The sequence below is a fragment of the Rhinoraja longicauda genome, chromosome 43 (assembly GCF_053455715.1).
Source record: "Rhinoraja longicauda isolate Sanriku21f chromosome 43, sRhiLon1.1, whole genome shotgun sequence".
In the NCBI taxonomy this organism is placed as follows: domain Eukaryota; kingdom Metazoa; phylum Chordata; class Chondrichthyes; order Rajiformes; family Arhynchobatidae; genus Rhinoraja; species Rhinoraja longicauda.
The window spans coordinates 4,111,831-4,138,927 of NC_135995.1; the positions used below are offsets into that span (position 1 = coordinate 4,111,831).

The window sequence follows — 27,097 nt, forward strand, 5'->3', positions numbered from 1 at the left end:
GACTAAATCCTCGCCTTGACTAAACTTTACCTCACAAAATGTCGCCCCTCAACTAAACACACCCCACTACTATATTTCACCTCGCACCTAAACCCCTCACCTCCACTAAATCTCACACCTCACGATTAATCTTCTTCTCACTCTTAAACCTCACCTCGACTAAACCTTTGCCTTGACTAAACTTTACCTCAAACCTCACTAAACCCTACCTCACTAAACCGCCTTGGCTAAATCCCACCTCACCTCAACTAAACCTCACCTTGTCTAAACCTCGCCTCAACTAAATCTCAATTAACTAAATTTCACTAAACCTCAAAACTCACTGAATCTCACCTCACTAAACTGCACAAGACTAAACTTTACCTCAACTAAACCTCACCTCAACCCAAACCTCACCTTGACTCAACCCCTAACCTTAACAAAACCCTCACCTCCACTAAACTTTACCTCACTAAACCTCACCTCACTAAACCGCCTTGGCTAAACCCCACCTCACCTCAACTAAACCTCCCACCTCACGACCTCAAATTTACCTCAACTAAACCTCACCTCGTCTAAACCTTACCTCAACTAAATCTCAATTAACTAAATTTCATTAATGCGCAAAACTCACTGAATCTCACCTCACTAAACTGAGCAAGACTAAACTTTACCTCAACTAAACCTCCCACCTCACCACTAAATTCCACCACACCACTAAACTCCACCTCACCACTAAACTCCACCTCACAACTAAACTCCACCTCACACCTAATCCCCGCCTCGACTAATCGCCGCCTCTCTCCCGCTCCCGCTATTTATCCCAGGGAGCTTTGACATGGAGAGTGGGCAGAAGATGCCGGATAAATGTTCTCTCGGGAGCCTGGGAACGGGGAAAATGCTGCTGCTCCTGCTATTCCCCTCCCCCCCCCGGCTCGCTCTGCCTCTCGCAGTGCAATCAGTGTTGTGGGGGAACAGTGTGTGTGATACCATTAAAATGCAGAGTATGTCTCATCTATCAATTCACAGATTTTTGTTATTTTTCTTTTAAAATGATTTCGGCAAGTTTCTGCCCACTAAAATGGCGTCATGACGTACTACGGTTTTTATGGTCGATTGGTCAACCTTGTTCCTCTAGTATCTTTGGTTGAGGTAAAGTTCAGTGGAGGCTAGGATTGGGTGTGAGGTGACGTTTAGTTGAGGCTGGGTTTAATAATAATAATAATAATAATGCATTACATTTATATAGCGCTTTTCAAACACTCAAAGACGCTTTACAGGGGTTACTAGAACATAGAGAAGAAAATAAATAGATAAATAAGTAAACGAACAGAAAAAGGAGACAGAAGGTGAGGTGACGGTCAGTGGTTGAAGGCAGTGCTGAACAGGTGAGACTTCAGTGATGTTTTGAATGTGGTTAGTGAGGAGTCTCTGACGGTTTGGGGTAGCGAGTTCCAGAGGGTGGGAGCAGCAATGGAGAAAGCCCTGTCCCCCCAGGATCTGAGTTTGGTCCGGATGGGGGGAGACAGGAGGTTGGCAGCAGCAGAGCGGAGGATGCAGGTGGGAGTGTGTCTGTGGAGGAGGTCAGTCAGGTAGGATGGGGCCAGGTTATGGAGGGCTTTGTAGGTCATGAGGAGGATTTTGTACTGGATTCTCTGGGGGATGGGGAGCCAGTGGAGTTTGTAAAGGACGGGGGTGATATGGTCACGGATCGGGGAGTGGGTGAGTAGACGGGCAGCGGAGTTTTGAATGTATTGAAGTTTACTGATGATTTTTGAGGGTGAGCCATAGTTTAGTCGAGGTGTGGGGTTTAGTGGAGGCGAGGGGTTTAGTCGAGGCGAGGGGTTTAGTCGAGGCAAGGGGTTTTATACTGGACTCGCCGAATGTCCCTATCCGGCTATCTAGCAAGCTAAACAATTGACCCAATAAAGACCAGTAGAGACGAGCTGTCGTTTGATGCTTTACTGAATTCAAATGTGAAACTGTAACGTTTAGGCACAAAAAGAAATAACATAGGGTTTAGTTACATTATACGTTTAGTATAGGAACATATAAAGATGATGTCACTAAACATAATTACTTACAGACATTGCGTCTAACAAACTCTGTGACGAAGGATGGCAGCAGATTACACACAGATGAATCACACTGTCGACACCATGAGGTTATCCCTTTCTGACCTGCACTTCCTGTTAATGACAACTTCCTGTCTATTGTAGCGACCATAGGGATTGGTCCTGACAGTCGAACCCTCGGATTGGCCAGCAAGGTCACAAGGTCACATAGTGATTGGTCCTGAGAGTCGTAACCCGCTGATTGGCCAGCTAGGTTAGGTGGTGGTTTTGGAGCCCAAAAACCAGGCAGTGGGAAGAGAACTTCGATGTGAACAGTTTGAGTTAATGGTTGTTTGTAATCTGGTTTGTTATCCTTTGTAATTGAATATTGCTGCCGCAATAAACTTCTTTAACAAAGTACAAGCCTCCAGACTCGCCATACTAATCCCTTAACGATCTTATATGTTTCAATAAGATCCCTCTCATCCTTCTAAATTCCAGAGTATACAAGCCTAGTCTTTCAACATACGACAGTCCCGCCATTCTGGGGGATTAACCTGGTGAACCTACGCTGCACGCCCTCAATAGCAAGAATGTCCTTCCTCAAATTTGGAGACCAAAACTGCACACAGTACTCCAGGTGCGGTCTCACTAGGGCCCTGTACAACTGCAGAACTCCCCCTTCTCCTGTTAGTCTCAATCCCCCTCTCTCTGTGTACTGTTACTTTCACTACCCCTCTCTCTGTGCACTGTTACTCTCCCTCTCTCTGTGTAATGTTACTCACTCCCCCTCTCCTGTACTGTTATTGTGGAAAGAACTGACCTGTTGTGTCTTGTGATGAACATGGGCAGCACGGTACTGTGGGAATAGAGCGGCACGGTGACGTGGCGGTAGAGTTGCTGCCTCACAGCTTACTTCTGCGGTGAGGAAGAGACCGTGTACCATTTGTACTTACAGTGTGAGAGGTTGCAGCCCGTGTTCGAGTGTCTAAAAGGGCTGCTCCCCAAGTTTTGGCTCCATTTCAGTCCTGTGCTCCTGATTTTTGGGCACCCGGGACAGAAGGGGGTTGGGTCGGGAGGGACGGTGGGGTCTCCCTGTCAGGCAGCGGGTAATCGACGGCCGCACCGGGGTCGGCTGCCTGCCCCTCTTCCGGGCCAACGTCCGTGCCCGCGTGTCCCTGGAGAGGGAACACGTGGTGTCCACGGGCCGCTGGAGGCCTTCCGTGAACGCTGGTCGCCAAGGACGTCGAGTGTATTATTGATAAAGTTGGCAATGTATTAGTTTGATGTTTGTTTGTTTGTAAACTGCCAATATCGGCAGCCTTTGATCGTGTTACCCTTTTGTATGTTTGTTTTGTTTTCTGAATAAAAGCTTTTGTATATATTTTAAAAAAGAGACCCGGGTTTGATCCTGACTACAGGTGCTGTCTGTACGGGGTTTATACGCTCTCTCCGTGACCGCGTGGGTTTCCTCCCACACTCCAAAAACGTGCAAGTTTGTAGGTTAATTGGCTGCAGTAAATTGTCCCTCATGGTGTAGGATAGTGCTTGTGTGTGGGGTGATACATGGTGATCGCTGGTCAGCGTGGACTCGTTGAGACAAAGGGCCTGTTTCCACGCTCCATCTCTAAAGCCTAAAATAAAGAATACTTAATTCCAGTGAAGTTTCCTATCAGTGCAAGACTAAACTGTTCAAATGTTGGGATAGTCCCTGCCTCAACTACCTCCTCTGGCAGCTTGTTCCACACATCCATGGGCTGAATGGCCTAATTCTGCTCCTATCACTTATGACCTTTGTCAGCTTGACGGCAGCTGAATCCAATCCCCTCCATTAGAGTCGGAAGACGGGTCCCGACCCGAAACATCGCCTTTCCATGTCCTCCACAGATGCTGCCTGACCCGCTGAGTTACTCCGGCGCTGTGTATTTTATTTGTAATCCAGCATCTGCAGTTCCTTGTGTCTTCCCTCCATTTCCTGACGCTGCCCTCGCCCTCCCTCCCGCCCGCACTCACCGGGGTCCCACACACACACGCACTCGTCGCCCACCGCGGGAACCTCACGGCGGCCGGAGGAGCAGGGACCACGTCACAAGCGCATCGGACACAGACTGGGGAAACAGCTTGCATGAGCCGCGCGTGTATTGATGCAGCGCTGCAGAGGGTGAAGCCGGCCGGCTGAACAAAGAGCATAAATACTGGACGGCGCATGTGTGCAGGCGCTGCAGCGGCAGGGGTGGAGAGCCGAGCGCTGGGAAGGTTTGGTGATGAGGCAGGAGGGGATTACACAGTGACCAGCGCCGTGCGTCCACTGAGCCGCTGCACTTCCCATCAGCAACAACAGGGAACATGATGCACGGAGCTCCCAGGAGTTGATGCAACCGCCATTAAAAATACTCCAATCACATTGATTCACAACACAATTACTTTAATAACATGAGAATAACATGAACAGATTTAGCCGGGACAACGCGGGTGCTGGTCAATCGCCTCACACAGAAATATTTTAAATACAACACAGAATAATACAAATTAAAACACATTTCGTGTCTCAAACCTCCGTTAAATAAATTACATCAACCAACACAACCAACGATTCAATTTACAAACTCACCTTCTGCTTATACTTCGAACAACACTTTAAACGTTCAGACTCCAGTGTCAGCATTTTACTGATCACCGCTTCAAGAAATCTCACAGGAATAAAGTGAAACCTGCAGGGACCAGCAGTTTGATCAAAGCAACCGGAGCAATGAGCCCACGGCACAGAACGGTTCTCCTGACTTGCGGCAACAATAAAATTGGCTGATGTATCAATCGCCATGTTGATGATCTCAGTGCGAGAACCAGACTGCATCACAACAGCACAGTCAGAATATCCCAGTGGGGGCAGTCTATCCCAGTCGGAAGATGCAGTCTGGAGAGGGTCGGACATGCGGCAATGATACCCGTCCCTGGTCCCCAATTCACACAGGGAGTGGGAACCACGGACCCATCCCTTATACCCCAGACTTCTCCACACAAAGTATCACCATAAAGAGGGAAATACAGCAAGTGCCAATATTGATACTGACTGGAAACAGAAATAATTACTCAACGTAATTCAAAAGGAAATAATTGAAATAATATAAAATAAAATAATATAAAGGAAATGATAACACTGACAATTGGTGACCTTTTACTGTTCTGCACAGGCTCTCAGGTGAACAGTGAAAGCTGCTGTGTCCTTAAAAACATTCCCTCACACGGGGCACGTTTCACGGCAGGTGTGAGCTTTCTGCTGAAAGAGATAAAAAAAGCTCTTCCCACAGACAGAACATGTGTACGGCCTCTCTCCGGTGTGGGTCCGCTGGTGTACATGGAGGTTCCCTGCCCGTGCAAAGCCCTTCCCACAGACAGAACATGTGAACGGCCTCTCTCCGGTGTGGGTCCGCTGGTGTAGATGGAGGTTCCCAGCCTGTGCAAAGCCCTTCCCACAGACAGAACATGTGTATGGCCTCTCTCCGGTGTGGGTCCGCTGGTGTAGATGGAGGTTCCCAGCCTGTGCAAAGCCCTTCCCACAGACAGAACATGCGTATGGCCTCTCTCCGGTGTGGGTCCGCTGGTGTAGATGGAAGTTCCCAGCCTGTGCAAAGCCCTTCCCACAGACAGAACATGTGTATGGCCTCTCTCTGGTGTGGGTCCGCTGGTGTAGATGGAGGTGCCCTGTCCGTGCAAAGCCCTTCCCACAGACAGAACATGTGTATGGCCTCTCTCCGGTGTGGGTCCGCTGGTGCAGATGGAGGTTCCCTGCCTGTGCAAAGCCCTTCCCACAGACAGAACATGTGTACGGCCTCTCTCCGGTGTGGGTCCGCTGGTGTCGGTGGAGAGTCGCTGCCCGCGTGAAACACTTCCCACATTCTGCACATTCATGCCGTCTCTCCGTTATTCGTCCTGGAATATCACCTGACTTCCCTTTTGCCCTCCTTCCGTCAGATGGTGTGAACGGACTCTGCTCACGTTTACTTTGTGGATCTGTGTCCACTCTGGGGGAAGAAGGTTGACCAGCTGGCGTTGGTCTGGAGGCTTCAGGATGCCTTCTTAAGTGCCTTGTAAGGTACTCCGCCGTGGTGAATGCTATAGTGCAGTGAGGGCAGGGATGACAGTCTCCTTGGGTCACGCCGTCTACCGCTGGAGAAGGAAACAGAAATGATCACTTTCAGCAAAAAATCCACGCTCTGATTTGGAAGACAGATTAGTAAATGCTTCAGTGTTAATGGAGCTGCTCGGAGATGTTAATTGAAATAATTTACAGGCGTGACTAGTGAAAGATTGTGGGGAGGAGGGATTTATCAATCACCAGATGATTCTGATAAATACTCCAGGGGGATGGATTCTGTCTTTGATATCCCCCAAGGAACAAGGTACACGTCAGTAAGTTTTTAAGAATTCTTCGAACCCAGTGTGATAACTGGCTTGTTAAAATGGGCAAGTGAAAAGCAAAGTGCAGATGTCAGATAACATCATGAGCTGGGAGTTGCTGAGGACGACAGCAGGGCAAAGGGGCTGACTGCATCTTTGTAAATGCTCAGTGATTCAGCGTGAGTTGCTCCAAGGATGTTTTGAATAAAATCAGTGCATCCACAAAGTTTTTGTGCTTCTGACACCTGAATGCGACATCATTCAGCACAATTCTCTGCACTTCACTATTCTGCAAATTTCTCATCCTTGCTACAACTGCTGCTTTTTTTTTGATCATAGTTTCTGACGTGCCACTTTAAACACCCGTAATTATTTTACAGTAAATTAGTTAAAGTTTGATTACGTTGAACAATCCCTGTTCCAGGCGTACACTGGCCCTATCCCTGACCTCGATCTCCGTCACATTGACAAGTGCATCGGTACTACCTCCTGCACCCATCCAGAACTCATGGACTTCATTAACTTCACCACCAATTTCCATCCTGCACTCAAATTCACTTGGACCATCTTTGACACCACCCTCGCCTTTCTTGATCTCAGTCTCCATCACAGGCTGACATCTATTACAAACCCACTGACAGTCCACAACTACCTTGTCTACATTTCTTCCCACCCTGCTTCCTGCAAAGACTCCATCCCCTACTCCTAATTCCTCCGTCTATGCCACATCAAGATGAGGGGTTCCCTACCAGGACATCTGACATGTCCTCATTCTTTAGGGAATGGAGGTTCCCCTCTCCCATCAGAGATGAGGCCTCACTCCTGTTTCCTCGGTACCCCACAGCTCTGCCTTCCTCCCCCTCTCCCTATTCGTAACAGAGACAGAGTCCCGCTAGTCCTTACCTTTCACCCCCATCAGCCCTCACATACAACACATAATCTTCCGACATTTTCGCCACCTCCAACGGTATCCCACCACTAGTCACGTCTTCCCATCTCCACCCCTTTCCGCCTTCCACAGAAACCGTTCCCTCCGCAACTCCCTGGTTAATTGGGCCCTTCCCACCCAAACCACCCCCTCCCCAGGTACCTTCCCCTGCAGGAGATGCAACATCTGCCCCAATACCTCCTCCTTCAAATCTGTTCAGGCACCCCAACAGTCCTTTCAGGTTGGGCAGAGGTTCACTTGCACCTCCTCCAACCTCATCTACTGTGTTCAAGATGTGGACTCTTATACATCGGCAAGACCAAACATAGACGGATTATGGCGATCGTTTTGCTGAACACCTTCAAGCAGTCCCCCTGAACCTACCTGATCTCCTGGTTGCTAAACACTTTAATTCTCCTACCCATTCCCACACTGACCTTTCTGTCCTAGGTTTCTGCCATTGTCAGAGTGAGGTTAAACGCAAATTGGAGGAACAGCATCTCATATTTTGCTTGGGCAGCTTGCAGCCCAGTGGTATGAATATTGATTTCTCGAACTTCAAGTAAACCCGGTATTCCCTTTCTCTCTATCCGTCCCCCACACAAGTCGCACCAGCTTCTTATTTTCACATAAACAGATAACAAAGGCCTGTTTCCCTTATTCACAAAATGCTGAAGTAACTCAGCAGGTCAGGCAGCATCTCAGGAGAGAAGGAATGGGTGACGTTTCGGGTCGAGACCCTTCTTCAGACTGATGTCAGGGGGGCTGGACAAAGGAAGAATATAAGTGGAGACAGGAAGATAGAGGAAGAACTGGGAAGGGGAAGGGGAAGAGAGTGACAGAGGAACTATCTAAAGTTGAGGTCAATGTTCATACCACTGGGCTGCAAGCTGCCCAAGCCAAATATGAGTTCCTGTTCCTCCAATTTCCGGTGGGCCTCACTATGGCACTGGAGGATGCCCATGACAGAAAGGTCACACTGGAAGTGGGAGGGGAAGTTGAAGTGCTCAGCCACCGGGAGATCAGGTTGGTTAAGGCGGACTGAGTGAAGGTGTTGAACGAAACGATCGCCGAGCCTGCGTTCGGTTTCGCCGATGTAAAGAAATTGACATTTAGAGCAGCGGATGCAATGGATGTGGTTGGAGGAAGTGCAGGTGAACCTCTGCCTCACCTGGAAAGACTGTTTCGGTCCTTGGATGGAGTTGAGGGGGGAGGTAAAGGGACAGGTGTTGCATCTCCTGCGGTTGCAGAGGAAAACGCCTGGGGATGGGGTGGTTTGGGTAGGAAGGGACGAGTGGACCAGGGAGTTACGGAGGGAATGGTCTCTGCGGAACACAGAAAGGGGATGGGATGGGAAGATGTGGCCAGTAGTGGGGTCCCGTTGGAGGTGACAGAAATGTTGGAGGATGATTTGTTGGATACTCTGGCTGATAGGGTGGAAGGTGAGAACGAGGGGGATTCTGTCCTTGTTTCGAATGGGGTGAGGGGGAGCAAGAGCGGAGCTGCGGGATACAGAAGAGGCCCTAGAGAGTGCCTCATCTATAATGGAAGAGGGGAAGCCCCGTTTCCTGAAGAATGAGGACATCTCTGATGCCCTAGTGTGAAACACCTCATCCCGGGCGCAGATGCGGCGTAGACGGAGGAATTGGGAGTAGGGGATAGACTTTTTGCAGGAGACAGGGTGGGAAGAAGTGTAGTCCAGATCGCTGTGCGAGTCAGTGGGTTTATAGTAGATGTCAGTCACTAGTCTGTCTCCTGTGATGGAGATGGGAGGTCCAGAAACGGTAGGGAGATGTCGGAGATAGTCCAGAAATGGTAGGTTTCCTTTATTATTTTAATTTTTTTGCATATCTTTCATTTATTGTTCTTTATCTCTCTACATCGTTGTTTAATATCTCTCGTTTCCCTCTTCGCTAACTAATCGGAAGGGTCTCGACCCAAAACATCACCCATCCCTTCTCTCACGAGATGCTGCCTGTCCCGCTGAGTAAATCCAGCATTTTGTGTCTATCTGCAGCATCTGCAGTTCCTTCCCACACAATTAAAGTTGCCTGCAGTTCCCCGATTTGTGCAGAATCCTCACGTTTTGGGTCTTGGTTTGACATCCACATTGTGGTCCATGTGATTCCCAGCTCCTTGGCATAGTCATCACCGTACCAGACCAGCAACTCGCAGTGAGGAGGAACCGGCTTGCAAGTCCTGTAGTAAATGTTGCCCCGGTGCTGGAAGGCAACAAGGTTCTGTTCCTTCCCCTTTCTGGCACAGTTCACAAATCTGCAACACAACAAGCACAGATAGAAGGTACAACAGTCACTTAAAATTATAAGTGAACACAGAACGTAAAGTATATCAGCAAAGTCTGTTGAATGGGAGATGTCCCCAGCCATGGTCCAAATTCAACCTGAAATATTGTACACCCTTTGTCAGCACACTGCTGAAGGAAACTTGAACTTTGTTTCTCTTCCCACAGAAGCGGCCAGACCAATGCAGTATTTCCAGTCCTTTCTGTTTTTATGTCTACCTGGTATTACTGTTGTTGGTATTGTATTGATTACTTTCTATTTATCTGCATGTTATAGACAATAGACAATAGACAATAGGTGCAGGAGTAGGCCATTCAGCCCTTCGAGCCAGCACCGCCATTCAATGCGATCATGGCTGATCACTATCAATCAGTACCCCGTTCCTGCCTTCTCCCCATACCCCCTCACTCCGCTATCCTTAAGAGCTCTATCCAGCTCTCTCTTGAAAGCATCCAACGAACTGGCCTCCACTGCCTTCTGAGGCAGAGAATTCCACACCTTCACCACCCTCTGACTGAAAAAGTTCTTCCTCATCTCCGTTCTAAATGGCCTACCCCTTATTCTCAAACTGTGGCCCCTTGTTCTGGACTCCCCCAACATTGGGAACATGTTATCTGCCCCTAATGTGTCCAATCCCCTAATTATCTTATATGTTTCAATAAGATCCCCCCTCATCCTTCTAAATTCCAGTGTATACAAGCCCAATCGCTCCAGCCTTTCAACATACGACAGTCCCGCCATTCCGGGAATTAACCTAGTGAACCTACGCTGCACGCCCTCCATAGCAAGAACATCCTTCCTCAAATTTGGAGACCAAAACTGCACACAGTACTCCAGGTGCGGTCTCACCAGGGCCCGGTACAACTGTAGAAGGACCTCTTTGCTCCTATACTCAACTCCTCTTGTTACGAAGGCCAACATTCCATTGGCTTTCTTCACTGCCTGCTGAACCTGCATGCTTCCTTTCATTGACTGATGCACTAGGACACCCAGATCTCGTTGAACCCCCCCTCCTCCTAACTTGACACCATTCAGATAATAATCTGCCTTTCTATTCTTACTTCCAAAGTGAATAACCTCACACTTATCTACATTAAACTGCATCTGCCATGTATCCGCCCACTCACACAACCTGTCCAGGTCACCCTGCAGCCTTATTGCATCTTCCTCACAATTCACACTACCCCCCAACTTAGTATCATCTGCAAATTTGCTAATGGTACTTTTAATCCCTTCGTCTAAGTCATTAATGTATATCGTAAATAGCTGGGGTCCCAGCACCGAACCTTGCGGTACCCCACTGGTCACTGCCTGCCATTCCGAAAGGGACCCATTTATCCCCACTCTTTGCTTTCTGTCTGTTAACCAATTTTCTATCCATGTCAGTACCCTACCCCCAATACCATGTGCCCTAATTTTGCCCACTAATCTCCTATGTGGGACCTTGTCGAAGGCTTTCTGAAAGTCGAGGTACACCACATCCACTGACTCTCCCTTGTCAATTTTCCTAGTTACATCCTCAAAAAATTCCAGTAGATTTGTCAAGCATGATTTCCCCTTCGTAAATCCATGCTGACTCGGAACGATCCCGTTACTGCTATCCAAATGCTCAGCAATTTCGTCTTTTATAATTGACTCCAGCATTTTCCCCACCACTGATGTCAGACTAACTGGTCTATAATTACCCGTTTTCTCTCTCCCTCCTTTCTTAAAAAGTGGGATAACATTTGCTATTCTCCAATCCACAGGAACTGATCCTGAATCTATAGAACATTGAAAAATGATCTCCAATGCTTCCACTATTTCTAGAGCCACCTCCTTAAGTACTCTGGGATGCAGACCATCAGGCCCTGGGGATTTATCAGCCTTCAGTCCCATCAGTCTACCCAAAACCATTTCCTGCCTAATGTGGATTTCCTTCAGTTCCTCCATCACCCTCGGTTCTCCAGCCCCTAGAACATTTGGGAGATTGTGTGTATCTTCCTCAGTGAAGACAGATCCAAAGTAACGGTTTAACTCGTCTGCCATTTCTTTGTTCCCCATAATAAATTCCCCTGCTTCTGTCTTCAAGGGACCCACATTTGCCTTGACTATTTTTTTCCTCTTCACGTACCTAAAAAAACTTTTGCTATCCTCCTTTATATTATTGGCTAGTTTACCCTCGTACCTCATCTTTTCTCCTCGTATTGCCTTTTTAGTTAACTTTTGTTGCTCTTTAAGAGTCCCAATCCTCTGTCTTCCCACTCTTCTTTGCTATGTTATACTTCCTCTCCTTAATTTTTATGCTGTCCCTGACTTCCCTTGTCAGCCACAGGTGTCTCTTACTCCCCTTAGAGTCTTTCCACCTCTTTGGAATAAATTGATCCTGCAACCTCTGCATTATTCCCAGGAATACCTGCCATTGCTGTTCTACCGTCTTCCCTGCTAGGGCCTCCTTCCAATCAATTTTGGCCAGCTCCCGCCTCATGCCTCTGTAATCCCCTTTGCTATATTGCGTTAACAGACTTGTTAAACTGCAGGAAGTTAGAATTTCATTGTGGAACAATTAAACACTGTTGACCCTGGCTGTGTTATTTACAGGGAGGCAAAGACAGAGCAGCTGTGATGCAGCGTGGCGTGAATTGAGTTATTCTTCTCTTGGAATATTGGTTTCACGGAGATACCACAGATTTTAACATCAAGACCTGATTTTAAACTGTGGCATCAGTCTCCCAGTCACAGATCAAGACATGACAGGCTGAATATTTGATGCAAAGTTTTGCAGCATCAGGTGACATTCCAAGAGCACGAGGCTTGAGATAGGAGTTGTGGGTCATGGAGTGATCCAAGGAGAAAGGCTGGTTTAGGCAAGGAAAGCATCGCCCAGACAGAATGCTGAATCTTTCTGGATTAATGAGTAAAATGGACCATTTTCCTTCCCCGTCATGTATTTCCCATTCATCCCCTCTTTTAAACTAAATAGTGGGGGGAGGGGGATGTCAAATGGGATAAACAAAGATGGAGTTGAAGGGAAAGAGAGTATAGGAAAAGTTAAGACCCCAGAATAAACGGGACAGAAAGCTCACGAAAGGATAGGAGAGAATGGCCAAGTGTAATAGGAATCGATGTGAAAGGTGAGATGAGTAATGGATTAAAAGTGTTATATATGAATGTGCAAAGTATAAGAAGTAAAGAGGTTGAGCTTGAGGCTCAGTTAGAGATTGGTAGATATGACATTGTGGGGATTATAGAGACATGGCTGCAGTAGGATCGCGACTGGGAACTGAATATTCAGGGTTATACGTCCTATAGAAAGGACAGGCAGGTGGGCAGAGGAGGTGGGGTAGCTCTGTTGGGAAGGGATGAAATTCAGTCCTTTGTGAGAGATGACATAGGGTCTGACGATATAGAGTCACTGTGGATAGAGTTGAGGAATTGTAAAGGTATGGGAGTTATGTGCACACCCCCAAACAATAGCGTAGATATAGGGTTTAAGTTGCAGCAGGAGTTAAAACTGGCATGTAACAAAGGTTTGTGGTTATGGGAGATTTCAATATGCAGGCAGACAATAGACAATAGGTGCAGGATGAGGCTAGTCTGCCCTTCGAGCCAGCACCGCCATTCAATGTGATCATGGCTGATCATTCTCAATCAGTACCCCGTTCCTGCCTTCCCCCATACCCCCTGACTCCGCTATCCTTAAGAGCTCTATCTAGCTCTCTCTTGAATGCATTCAGAGCATTGGCCTCCACTGCCTTCTGAGGCAGAGAATTTCACAGATTTACAACTCTCTGACTGAAAATGTTTTTCCTCATCTCAGTTCTAAATGGCCTACCCCTTATTCTTAAACTGTGGCCCCTTGTTCTGGACTCCCCCAACATTGGGAACATGTTTCCTGCCTCTAACGTGTCCAACCCCTTAATAATCTTATACGTTTCGATAAGACCTCCTCTCATCCTTCTAAATTCCAGTGTATACAAGCCTAGTCGATCCAGTCTTTCAACATACGACAGTCCCGCCATTCCGGGAATTAACCTAGTAAATCTCGCTGCACGCCCTCAATAGCAAGAATATCCTTCCTCAAATTTGGAGACCAAAACTGCACCCAGTACTCCAGGTGCGGTCTCACCAGGGCCCTGTACAACTGCAGAAGGACCTCTTTGCTCCTATACTCAACTCCTCTTGTTATGCAGGCCAACATTCCTTGGCTTTCTTCACTGCCTGCTGTACCTGCATGCTTCCTTTCAGTGACTGATGCACTAGGACACCCAGATCTCGTTGTAGGTCCCCTTTTCCTAACTTGACACCATTCAGATAATACTCTCCCTTCCTATTCTTACCACCAACGTGGATAACCTCACACTTATCCACATTAAACTACGTCTGCCATGCATCCGCCCACTCACGCAACCTGTCCAAGTCACCCTGCAACTCATAGCATCTTCCTCACAGTTCACAGGGAGACAGGGAAAATCAGGTTGGTTCTGGACCCCAAGAAAGGGAGTTTGCAGTGTGCCTTCGAGATGGATTCTTAGAGCAGTTTGTACTCCAGCCTACCAGAGAGATGGCAATTCTGGATTCAGTGTTGTCCAACAAACCAGATTTAATAAGGGAACTCGAGGAAAAGGAAAAGGCAATACAGGCTGAAAAGATGAAGTACGAGGGGAAGCTGGCCATGAATATAAAGAAGGACAGTAAAAGCTTCTTTCAGTATGTTAAGAGAAAGAGATTAGTTGGGACAAATGTGGGTCCGTTGAAGGCAGAAACGGGTGAAATTATTGTGGGTAACAAGGAAATGGTGGAAGTGTTGAACAGGTACTTCGGATCTGTCTTCACTAAGGAAGACGTAAACAATCTCCCACATGTACTAGAGGACAGAGGATCTAGGGAGACAGAGGAACTGAAAGAAATTTGCATTAGGCGAGAAATAGTATTGCGTAGACTGATGGGACTGAAGGTTGATAAATCCCCAGGGCATGATGGTCTGCATCCCAGGGTATTCAAGGAGGTGGCTCGAGAAATCGTGGATGTATTGGTGATCATTTTCCAATGTTCAATAGATTCACGATCAGTTCCTGTGGATTGGAGGGTCGCTAATGTTATCCCACTTTTCAAGAAAGGAGCGGGAGAGAAAACGGGGAATTATAGACCAGTTAGCCTGTCATCGGTTGTGGGGAAAACGCTTGAGTCAATTATTAAAGAGGCAATAACGGCACATTTGACAATAATGGCAGTAAATGGATAAGTCCAAGTCAGCATGGATTTATGAAGGGGAAATCTTGCTTGACTAATCTTCTGGAATTCTTTGACGTGACAAGTAAAATGGATGAAGGAGAGCCAGTGGATGTAGTGTACGTAGACTTTCAGAAAGCTTTTGATAAGGTCCCACACGGGAGGTTGGTGAGCAAAATTAGAGCACACAGTATTGGGGGTAGGGTACTGACATGGATAGAGAATTGGAAGGCAGACAGGAAGCAAAGAGTAGGAATAAACGGGTCCTTTTCGGAATGGCAGGCAGTTGCGAGTGGAGTGCCGCAAGGCTCAGTGTTGGGGCCGCAACTATTCATCATATAAATTAATGGTTTGGATGTTGGAATTACAAGTAACACTAGCAAGTTTACAGATGACACAAAGCATAGTGGCAAAAACAAGGAGGCAGATTATTATCTCAATGGTATCAGATTAGGTAAAGGGGAAGTGCAGCGAGACCTGGGTGTCTTTGTACACCAGGCACTGAAAGTAAGTGTGCAGGTACAGCAAGCAGTGATGAAAGCCAATGGCATGTTGGTCTTCATAACGAGAAGATTTAAGTATAGGAGCAGAGATCCTTCTGCAGTTGTTTAGGGCTCTGGTAAAACCACATCTGGAGTATTATGTGCAGTTTTGGTCTCCTAATTTGAGGAAGGATGTCCTTGCTATTGAGGCAGCGCAGCGTAGATTCACCAGGTTAATCCCTGGGATGGCGGGACTGTCATATGGGGAAAGATTGGAAAGATTGGACCTGTATTCACTGGAGTTTAGAAAGATTAGAGGGGATCTTATAGAGATGTATAAATTATAAAAGGACTGTACAAGTTAGATGCAGGAAAAATGTTCCCAATGTTGGTGGTGTCCAGAACCAGGGATTACAATCTTTAAAATAAAGGAGAGGCCATTTAAAACTGAGGTGAGAAGAAGCATTTTCACCCTGAGAGTTGTGAATTTGTGGAATTCTCCGACACAGAAGGCAGTGGAGGCCAATTCACTGGATGAATTTAAAAGAGTCAGATAGAGCTCTTGGGGCTAGTGGAATCAAGGGATATGGGGAGAAGGCAGGCACAGGTTACTGATTGTGGATGATCAGCCATGATCACAGTGCATGGCGGTGCCGGCTCAAAGGGCCTCCTCCTGCACCTATTTTCTATGTTTCTTTCCCCTCACTTGCCCACCTTTGTCCCACCCACACCTCTCTTTTCCAGCTTTATTCCCTTGTACTCCATCAGTCTGAAAAAAAGTCCCACCCGAAACGTTGTCTGGCGATTCCCTGCACAGATGCTGCCTGACCCACTGAGTTCCTCTCACACTTTGCTTTTACTCCAAGATTCCAGCATCTGCAGACTCTTGTGTCTCCTTTCTGAAATAACCCAGTTCTTGCTTATTATTATGATAAGCATTAGTCTTTCCTTACCTCATCCAGTTCGATTTAGATTCATCCTGTGCATCAATGTATTCAGTGTCATTGTTTGCCTTACTGATCTATAAAAGAGATATTTAGTTTAAAAAACCACATTGATAAAGAAAACAAACGTGAAGCTTACAGTTCCCAGTTCCCTTCAACTAACTACCACTTCACCTATTTTACTTGATATTTTTATATCAGATCACTCGAAAATTCCTGCGAATTAAATCACATGGCAAAGAAACCCCAAGAATATAATAAACATTTTGCACAATTTCAAGGAGCTTTGTCGGGTTGTAATAGGTTCTTTAATTTTGGTAATGTCACTGTGCTAATGATTTCTGATTAGTCAGAAACGTTCAATGTATTCTCAAACAAGGAGGTCGGACATCAGGGTGAAAGAGGGGCAGCAGAACAGGAAGGAGATGCGGCACTGAGTCAGCTCAGAGATTGGGTGAGGCAGAGGGATGCCAGTCTGAGCAGTGAAGTGGGAATCACTGGAACAGAAGAGAAAGACAAAGAGCACAGACCCTTCAGTCTCTACTCACATTGACAACCAAATTAAAATGGAAACATGTAATTAAGAATCTAAGTTACAAAAATTATTTTCAGTTAGCTTCAAACTGTCTCTTTATTGGTAAGAAACTTGATGACTTTGATTAGAATATAAAATAATTCAGCTACAAAAAAATTGTAATAAAAACAGAGAATTCAGGAGATACCCAGCAAGGCAGGCAGCATTCGTAGAGGATAAAACACAGCTCACATTTCAGGATGATGATCTTTCTTCAACAAATGTTATCAAACCTGCTGAGCATTTTCCATGATGAACTATTGGAACCACTTACCGCCCATGAATAACCACTGATAGCAGCTTCTTTTTCATTTGAAACTTCTCCTTCATAGGGTCCAAAATTAATGCCCCTGGGAATAACCTTCCCTTCATTCCAGACGCCAAGATCGGCTTTACGAATTTTGGACGTGGCAATGCTGAGGCCCTTTGGTAGAGTTAAATGAGCTCTATCGGGGCGATTGTAATCAATGACAGTGTCCTTCATGAAGATTGGTGGGCCATGCACAGGGCATTCTTCAATAAAAAATGTCTCACAGGCTTCACAAACTAAAACGGAAAATATAAAATTAAGAACTGATCAGGGTGTTGGCGTTATTGAAAATGGCTGCACTTGGTACTGAAAATGCTTGTTGATCCACAAAAGATGTTATCTTATTAAAAGTATTTCAGAATATAATACGACCATGATGTAGATGTTGTGCAGGAGATCTTGGGAAAATTACTCTTTCCAAAATTACTCTTCTGAGGAAGCATTGAAAATGTGAAAGATTAATAGTGGCCGATTTGTGAAGAATCTCTTTGTGATGTTTGTCCCCCATGAAAATCTTTGGGGTAAGATGCCGCTATTAAATTCAAAATGGCTGCCGTGTTAAACTGTATGGATATTTATAAACATCCAGAGAAAAATCATGACCATGGAATCTAATTTTGCATTTAGTAATAACAAGCATGATGTAATGCAAAGTATGTTTAACGGTAACAGTGCTGTAGTGCATGGAGTCAACTCCAAGAAAAGTGTTTTGAAGGATAAAAGTAAGTCTATTATGTGAACTTATGAAGCATTTGTAACAAGGCAGATGAATTAAGACCATTGACATAGGTGCAGGAGCAAGCCATTCGGCCCTTCGAGCCAGCACCACCATTCAATGTGATCATGGCTAATCATCCACAATCAGTTCCCTGTTCCTGCCTTCTCCCCATATCCCTCGATTCCGCTAGCCCCAAGAGCTCTATCTAACTCTCTTTTGAATGCAGCCAGTGAATTGGCCTCCACTGCCTTCTGAGGCAGAGAATTCCACAAATTCACAACTCTCTGGGCGAAAATGTTTTTCCTCATCTCGGTTCTAAATGGCCTACCCCTTATTCTTAAACTGTGGTCCCTGGTTTTGGACTCCCCCAACATCATAGAAACATCTAAAATAGGTACAGGAGGAGGCCATTTGGCCCTTCACAGTGCTCATGGCTGATCATCCACAATCAGTAACCTGTACCTGCCTTCTCCCCATATCTCTGGATTCCACCAGCTCCAAGAGCTCTACCGAACTCTTAAATTCATTCAGTGAATTGGCCTCCATTGCCTGCTGTGGCAGAGAATTCTACAAATTCACAACTCTGGGCGAAAAAGTTTCTTCTCACCTCAGTTTTAAATGGCCTCCCATTTATTCTTAGAATGTCCCCCCCAACATTGGGAACATTTTTCCAGCATCTGCCTTGTCCAGTCCCTTTATAATTTTATGTCTCTATTTATGTCTCTAACATTATCCTCACAGTTCCCACTGCCACCCCTCTCATCATTCTAAACTCCAGTGAATATAACCATAGTCTTTCCAATCTTTCTTCATATGACAGTCCCTCCATCCCAGGGATTAACCTCGTGAACCTACACTGCACTGCCTAAATAGCAAGGACGTCCTACCTCAAATTAGGAGACAAAAACGGCACACAATACTCCAAATGTGGTCTCACCAGGGCCCTATACAACTGCATAAAGACCTCTTTACTCTTATACTCAAATCCTGTCGTTATGAAGGCCAACATGCCATAAGCTTTCTTCACAGCCTGCTGTACCTGCACGCTTACTTTCAGTGACTGATGTACAAGGATACCAAGGTCTCGTTGCAATTCCCCTTTACCTAATCTGACACCATTGATATATTAATCTGCTTCCCTATTTTTGCCGCCAAAGTGGATAACCTCACAGTTATCTACATTATACTGCATCTGCCATGCATCTGCCCACTCACTCAACCTGTCCAATTCACCTAGCAACCTCCTAACATTATCCTCACAGTTCCCACTGCCACCCAGCTTTGTGTCATCCGCAAACGTGCTAGTGTTACTTCTACTTCCATCATCCAAATCACTTATATTGTAAATAGTTGCGGCCCCAGCACTGAGCCTTACGGCACTCCACTCTCCACTGCCTACCATTCTGAAAAAGACCCGTTTATTCCTACTCTTTGCTTCCTGTCTGCCAACCAATTCTCTATCCATGTCCATACCCTACCCCCAATGCCATGAGTTTTAATTTTGCTCACCAACCTCCCGTGTGGTACCTAATCAAACAACGGCTTTCTGAAAGTCTAGAAACACTACATCCACTTGCTCTCCTTCATCCATTTTACTTGTCACATCCTCAAAAAATTCCAGATGATTAGTCAAGCAGGATTTCCCCTTCATAAATCCATGCTGACTTGGACCAATCCTTTTACCACTATCAAGATGTGCCATTATTACCTATTTAATAATTGACTCCAGCATCTTCCCCACCACCGATGTCAGGTTAACTGGTCTATAATTCCCCGTTTCCTCTCTCGCTCCTTTCTTGAAAAGTGGGATAACATTAGCTACCCTCCAATCCACAGGAACTGATCCTGAATATATTGAACATTGGAAAATAATCACTAATGCGTCCATGATTTCTAGAGCCACCTCCTTGAGTACCCTGGGATGCAGACCATCAGGCCCTGGGGATTTATCAGCCTTCAGTCCCATCAGTCTACCCAATCCTATTTCTCGCCTAATGCAAATTTCTTTTAGTTCCTCTGACACCCTTGATACTCTGTCCACCAGTGCATCTGGAAGATTGTTAGTGCCTTCATTAGTGAAGACAGGTCCAAAGTACCTGTTCAAATCTTCCGCCATTTCCTTCTTACCGATAATCATTTCACCCGTTTCTGCCTTCAAGGGACCCACATTTGCCTTTACTAATCTTTTTCTCTTAACATACCTAAAGAAGCTTTTACTATCCTTCTTTATATTCTTGGCCAGCTTCGCTTCCTACCTCATCTTTTCAGCCCGTATTGCCCTTTTTGCCGTCTTCTGTTGTCCTTTGAAAGTTGCCCACTCTTCCCGCTACTCTTTGCTATCTTATACATCTTTTCTTTTCGTTTTATTCCATCTCTAACTTCCCTTGCCTTCTCCCTGGTCGGCTCCAATACAAGCTGTTCAAAGAATCCATCTTGGAGGCAATCTACAAACTCCCTTTCTTGGGGTCCTGTATCATACTGATTTTCCCAGTCTGCCTACATATTGAAATCTCTTTAACCACCCTAGATTAATTACCTTTGTTACATGCCAATATTAACTCCTGATGCAACTTGCACCCTATATCCAGGCTACTGAACCTTTATTACTTGCCAATTTTAACTCCTGATGCAACTTGCACCCTATAACTATGCAAAAAGAAAAGAGATTTAATAAAGTATACAATGTAGAAAAGTAATTGCATGGTTTGTATCTAAACTGCACTTTACCAAATGCAAGACAAGGTTGAGTTGGCCAGACTAATATAATTTTACATGAATGCAACTGTGATGAACAGATTTGGCTCAGTGAATCATATGGTGGAATAAGAGAGGTTAATCAAAAATGTCAAAGAAAGAGAGCATTTCACAAAAGGGAAATCAAATATTTGTGTTGTCAAATTCAATCTTCAAATAGAAAGGAAAACAATGCTGAATTCGTGGGAAAATGAATTTGAAACTGAAATGAGTCTGGAAACATTCTATCCAAGATGAATGCTGGTAATCCCAGCAAGTCAGAGAAGAATTATGGAAATAAAAACAGTGTTAGCATCTCACATTGAAGTTCCAACAAAGGGTCTTCCTCCTCAAACATTAGTTGTGTTTCTCTTTCCACAGATGATGCTGGATATCTTGTGCAACATGACAGAATTAACTGGTAGCTTTGCAATAAAGAATCCTTTGGGACTCATTGTTTAAATGACAGGAACGCACATTGATTCACATCCTTTATGATGCCCACAATTACCAGGAATGTGCCTACATAAATTGGACATGAACCACACTTTCTTTAAACAGTCACTGTCAGTTTACCGGGGAATCAATGTCAGATTCCAATGTCTGACAAAATTCCAGAAGTTAACATCAAATGTTACGGAAAGTACCAGTGATTAATGTTAAAAGAAAAAATGTCTTCATGAGTGAACACAATTTTGTGCTCTTGAACCAAAGCCCGCATAGTTCCACCATTGTACTGGCTACCAATGCACCATGCCATCACTTCAATGCTCCTAATGAAATATGGTTGCTTTGAAGAAATAAATTGGTTCCTTTGGACATACACAGGTAATCGTCATTACGGAGCTCCTGTTCTTCTGTATAGATGATCCTCTTTTTATTTCGTAAATTATAAATTATTTTGTCTGTCTGTTTGGTCGTTTCCTCGCTTGTAGATCCCAAAACTGAAAAAAGAAAGCCAAAAATAACCTAATTACATTGTTTCAAGTCAGGTAAGTGGTTGAACTGTAAAATATGGAAGTTAGTTACATAATATGCAACATGTTCTATGAATTGAAATGACATGGTGGTTGTCAGATGGTCATTATATCATTTCCATCATTTACTGGAATGCACAGGAGTTACTCATTTTGAGTTTTACTTTTACAAACAGAATTACCTGTTGCTCTTTTGATTCTTTTCACCAACACTGTGCCTTCCTTCGTTTCCTCAGCGGCTCCTCCCAAATCTCTTTTGCCCTCTCCTGTAATGACCTGTAAAGAGACATTTTGGTGCAACCTGTGATTCATAAGGACACAAATAGATTGGCTCTACTTCTTCTCGATTATTTCTTCCATCGCATTATTAACTGGGATACTCAAATAAGCTACTAATAAAAGCAGTAACTGCCTTGTGTGCAATATTTCAGTGAACTCTCGTCTTTCATACTCTACTCTAAAAGGAAGTTTGATATTGTCAGCAAATATGGGAAAATGTGGGAACAATTGTTCCTCTTTCAACAATAAAAACTTATTTGCGAATGTTAGCACCTGACTCCAACAGCAGTGACGAAGATTTGTCTAAAAAGCAGTCATTTCTATCTTGTAGAAAATAAAATGTCAATGTAGAGCCACTCTGTTAATTCTCACATGTCCTTTATCCTGGGAATAATTTCTGTTCTTACCTTTACGACGGGCTTTCTTTTCGCATTCTTGCCTTTTGCATTCTTAAAAGGATGCCTAAAGATTCTGACTCCTTAGGAAAAAAAGTGCCACATCAGTGCTGCTTTGGAAAAGCACAGACTGTATCTCAATAGTTTGGCAATTCTGGATATATCTAATGTTTTAGAGTTATTAATGTAAGCAACATATCACAAAATTAAAAATTAGGAAAAGTAAATTTACATTTCATAAATAACACATTGGGAATTTTTTTTCCAATTTAACAAGTATCCTACCACTCCAAAGATAAGAATAAAATCACCCTTGCACCAGATTCCATAGGCTAATGGCCAAATTGATTAGAATCAATTATAGTTGAAAAACTGCATTTAATATTTCAAACAGATTTAAATTACGTTTTGCATTTTTTGTCAGAAGTTTAGGTGTCGAATCCTCATCTGATTCGCTAGATTCGTAGACTTGGGTTTGACGTCTTCTCCTCCGATTTGTCAAGAATTCTGGCTTTGGTACATCCAATCCTGTGAAAAATAAAAATGCTCATCATCTGTTATGGCCAACTTCAAGTATTTATCTTCACTGAACTTAACAGTGCAAATATCTGTGGAAATATCACTTTGCAATGTTATCATTATTTCCTCCAGAGTATTCATGCTATTATTCAATTGTCACGTCTATTTGACAAAGACAGCAAACAACCTTACAATTATTTTTCAGTTAAAGAAAAATCAACCAGCATGAAGAGTATGACGGATGAGAATGTGTATATTTCCAGGTCAGAAATCGCAATGACCACTCGTCCCTGTGGTAAGTGAAATCAATCAGAATTCTTCTTTCCATTCCTCCAGGTTTAAAGTAATGGCTTATTCTAGCTGCCAGTACTCACAGTGACACTTTGTGCCATGGTTGAGTAAATGGATTGAATAATGAACAACTAGGGCAACCCACCTCTTCATTAATGGGAACATTGACCTTTGTCCAATTTCTGATTTCAGGACTGTGACAAGTTGCAACATCAAAAAGCATAACTGTGCCCCAATGTTTTTGGAGTTGTGCTATCCATGGTCACCATCTTCTGAATGACATAAAGCTTTGGTATTGATTGTAAAGTTAGTTCAATTTGAAATCACTGATGGAATTTTTGAATGTTGGTAAGGAATCTCTCCTGGAGGAAATAGTCATTAAAAGCAAAACTGTACATATCCTGCTGCCAATAATCTGGGACTAATCACAAGTCTGCTGGGTGTACTCATTTCATCAAAAATTATAAGACAAATCTTACGGTTTGACACACGTAACCTGCCTGATATATTATTATTAACTCCTGCCTGATATATTAATGCCTTGCAAAGTCAATAAATTTGCAAGGCATTAATGTATCATGCAGGAGTTGCTCCCTTGGGACCTTTCAAATTTTCCAATGACCAGTGCGCACAGCGGTTAAGTTGCTGCCTTACAGCGAATGCAGCGCCGGAGACTCGGGTTCGATCCCGACTACAGGTGGTGTCTGTACGGAATTTGTACGTTCTCCCCGTGACCTGCGTAGGTTTTCTCCAAGATCTTCAGTTTCCTCCCACACTCCAAAGATGTACAGGTATGTAGGTTAACTGGCTTGGTAAATGTAAAAATAAATTGTTCCTAGAAGTGTATAGGATAGTGTTAATGCGGGGATCGCTGGTCGGAGCGGACCCAGTGGGCCGAAAGGGCCTGTTTCCGCACTGTATCTCAAAAACTAACTAAAAAAGTGTGTGTGCACATAAAAATGAGGGCAGGAACAGATACCGCAACATTTAATTCTAAACATTATCTTTCAGACATTTGTTTATTAATTGAAAGATTGAGGGCATCACAGGCAGAGCTGGCATTTCTTGTTCTTTCTAAAGTGCCCCGTGTGTGACATGCTGCAGAATGTGGAGGTTGTGGTGCTCCCAAGCACCCATTGCCCTCAACCTTTATGATGTAGAGGCTGCAGGTTTGGGACATGTTGTTATAGAAGTCTTACCACAAAGACTCCAGTGCATTATGGAGATAGTAAACAGTGCATTTCAGGTTGGAGAAACCAGTGTACTTTGGAATGAAGAGTGCCAGGCTTCTTGGGTGTTGTGGATGATCTCTTCCAGGGATGTTGAGATATATTTCAATGTCCACATTGATATCCCTTGTTTATTGGCAATCCCTTGGTGTAGAGGATCACTACTCCCATTCCAGCTCTGTCAGTTTTGAGAGAACTGATTCTTTAGGTCTTTGAGTAAGCTAAAGATTCTGCTGCTGGTGTCTATATGAGTGAATGGCTTATGAGGTTGGGATCATGATATTTTTGAGACTCTTTGATTTCCTGAAGAGGTCAAAAGGCCTTCCAGGTTGTCCTCCTCCATCTTGAACAGCCACATATCAAGGATTCCCACAAATTAATTATGCTGTTACATTTTCACAAAGGGCAACCATAAAGCATTTTCTGCATTCTGCAAGATCTGGAGCCTTGATGCCACTTTGTTCATCTGGGAGAAACCAATGCCTATGGTTTACGTAATCCTGTCAATTAATTTGCAGAATTTTACAAAGAGAGCAGTTGATTTATGTTTATTGTTGTCACGTGTTTGCAATACTGGGAAAAGCTTTAACTTGCATGCTATCCAATCAAATCACATAATACATCACAAGTAGAAAAGGTAGAGTGAAGGGAAAGATGGCAGACTGCAAAATATATTTCTCAGTATTGTCATGCAACAGTTCCAGAGAAAATGAACGAGGTTGGAGAATCGGGACTGTATCTAGCTTATCGAAAGACCATTCAGTAGTCTGTTAACTGTGGGGAACAGTGGCTGTTGTTTCAATGAGATTGGTCCACAAAGAATTGTTGGTAATCTTATGCCCAAGAATCCTTTGAACTTTGGCACTATTGATGATGATTGGGGCATGTATTCTATCCTGAAGTCGAGAACTAGCTTTTCATCTTGTGACATTGAAGGGGATGTTGTTAATTTGACACTAAGTTACAAGGTACTCTTTCTCCTTCCTGTACTCTGTCTCCTCATTGTTCATGACCAGACAGCGGTGTCATCTGCAAACTTATAGATGCGTCATTAATGACACATTTGATTAAGCATCTACAAACTTGTGGAGCCTGTTGCAAGTAGTACCTGTCTCTGAGACATTAAGGAGAGCAGGAATTACTGTTGCACAGTGGACCAAACAGTTAGTCTCAGATTGGAGTCTGTATCTTCAATTACTCATTCCTTCACACAACAGAAATCACTGCCTGTGTTTTCCTCCAATGGGTTTTTCCAGACATATGGAAATATATTCCCATTTTCCAAGGCTCATTATGGAAATGTTTTGCAGGAGTGTGCTGTACTTGAGGGAGCAGTGACATGTTAAGAGAGGAACTTCAAGGATAAAGTGTTGGAATAACTCAGTCTCTGGCATGCACAAGTGATGACACAGGTTTGTTTGATCCCGATCCCAATTTTTCCAAATTATGTCAAGTTTATTGTTGTATGCATGTACGATGTAGATACAATGAAAGGCTACTTTGTAGAAGCATAACAGGTTTAGAGACGGATATACATAAAACTAATTATGTAGAAATTATGTAAGACTGCTGCGAGAAGACTGTGCAACTCTACAAGACATCAGTCAAATTACGTTGTTATGAAAAGTCTATGGTTGTGCAATAAGAATCACGGTTGCATTAGGATTGCACATATGGTTTCAAGAATACAGTTGTCAGAAAGTAGCAGATCCTGATCCTGGTGGTGAGACTTCAGGCTTCAGTATCTCCTACCTGATTGTAGCAGCAAGATGAGAGAACAGCCCGGATGAATGGGAACCTTGATGACCGATGCCGCCTTCTTGAGGTGGGTTCTCATGTAGATGCTATTGATGGTGGGGAGGTGTGTGCCTGTGATGGACTGGGTCGAGTCCACCACACCATGCAGCCTCTTGCATTCCTCTGCATTGGATTGCCTTAGCAGGCCATGATGCAACCAGTCAGGATACTTTCTACAGTACATCTGCACAAGTTTGTTAAGAGTTCAGCTAGAGGTTATTGTTGCAGCACCACTCAACCAATTTCCCTCTCTCTCACATCCAGTTGCAAAGGAAGGCACAGAGAACCAGGTACTAGGCCTTACTGGTAATTTGGAGGGGATGATAGTGTTGAATGCCAAGCCGTAGTTGATGAATAGCTGCCTGACATGTATTCTCGGTGGTCTACAGCAGAGTGCAGAGCTAGTGAGATGGCATCTACTTTTGACCAGCTTTGACAGTTCACAAACTGAAGTGGATCCAAGTCATAGAACATAGAAAATAGATGCAGGAGGAGGCCATTTGGCCCTTCGAGCCAGCACCGCCATTCATTGTGATCATGGCTGATCATCTACAATCAGTAACCTGTGCCCGCCTTCTCCCCATATCCCTTGATTCCACTATCCCCTAGAGCTCTGTTTAACATTTGTGAGGCAAGAGTGGATTTGCACCCTAGCCAACCTCTGTAGGCACTTTATTACCGTGAATCTGAGTGCTACCAGAAGGAAGTCAGTGAGGTAGATCACAGTGGCCTTCTTAAACATGGGAACGATAGATCCAATGTTGGATCAGGTGGGAACCTTGACCACAGATGCAAGAGGTTGAGGATATTCCTGAATTCTCAAAGTAGTTACTCGACACAGATTTTTCGTACTCAGCCATGAACACTGTCTGGACTGGATGCTTGAAGTGAACTCACTTTCTTGAAGGAAAATCTGCCAATGACTTCAGAGACCAAGATCACAAGGAAGAGCCAACAGCAATTATGTTATCAAAGA

The 27,097-nt window shown here is 44.4% G+C and overlaps 2 protein-coding genes across 2 annotated transcripts in view; both read right to left on the reverse strand.

Moving 5' to 3' along the window:
* The window catches only part of LOC144612157 (uncharacterized), a 31,753-nt gene extending 26,866 nt beyond the window's left edge, over positions 1-4,887 (reverse strand). Inside the window, exon 1 of the mRNA XM_078431718.1 lies at positions 4,645-4,887. Within this exon, the coding sequence (XP_078287844.1) occupies positions 4,645-4,887 (243 nt within the window). The remainder of the gene's footprint in view (positions 1-4,644) is intronic.
* LOC144612158 (uncharacterized) lies at positions 4,438-17,124 on the reverse strand. The gene is made up of 4 exons (XM_078431719.1): positions 17,107-17,124; positions 16,309-16,376; positions 9,443-9,633; positions 4,438-6,200 (listed from the first exon to the last, which is right to left on the reverse strand). The coding sequence occupies exons 1-4, from the start codon at positions 17,122-17,124 to the stop codon at positions 5,272-5,274; spliced, it is 1,206 nt and encodes a 401-aa protein (XP_078287845.1). The 3' UTR covers positions 4,438-5,271.
* Positions 17,125-27,097: the final 9,973 nt, after the last annotated feature.

Coding starts and splice junctions, on each gene's coding strand:
- LOC144612158 (XM_078431719.1), bottom strand. Junction 9,634..16,308: donor TCTAAATCGAACTGGATGAG/GTAAGGAAAGAC, acceptor GTTGTGTTGCAG/ATTTGTGAACTGTGCCAGAA. Junction 6,201..9,442: donor GTCAAACCAAGACCCAAAAC/GTGAGGATTCTG, acceptor TTCCTTCTCCAG/CGGTAGACGGCGTGACCCAA.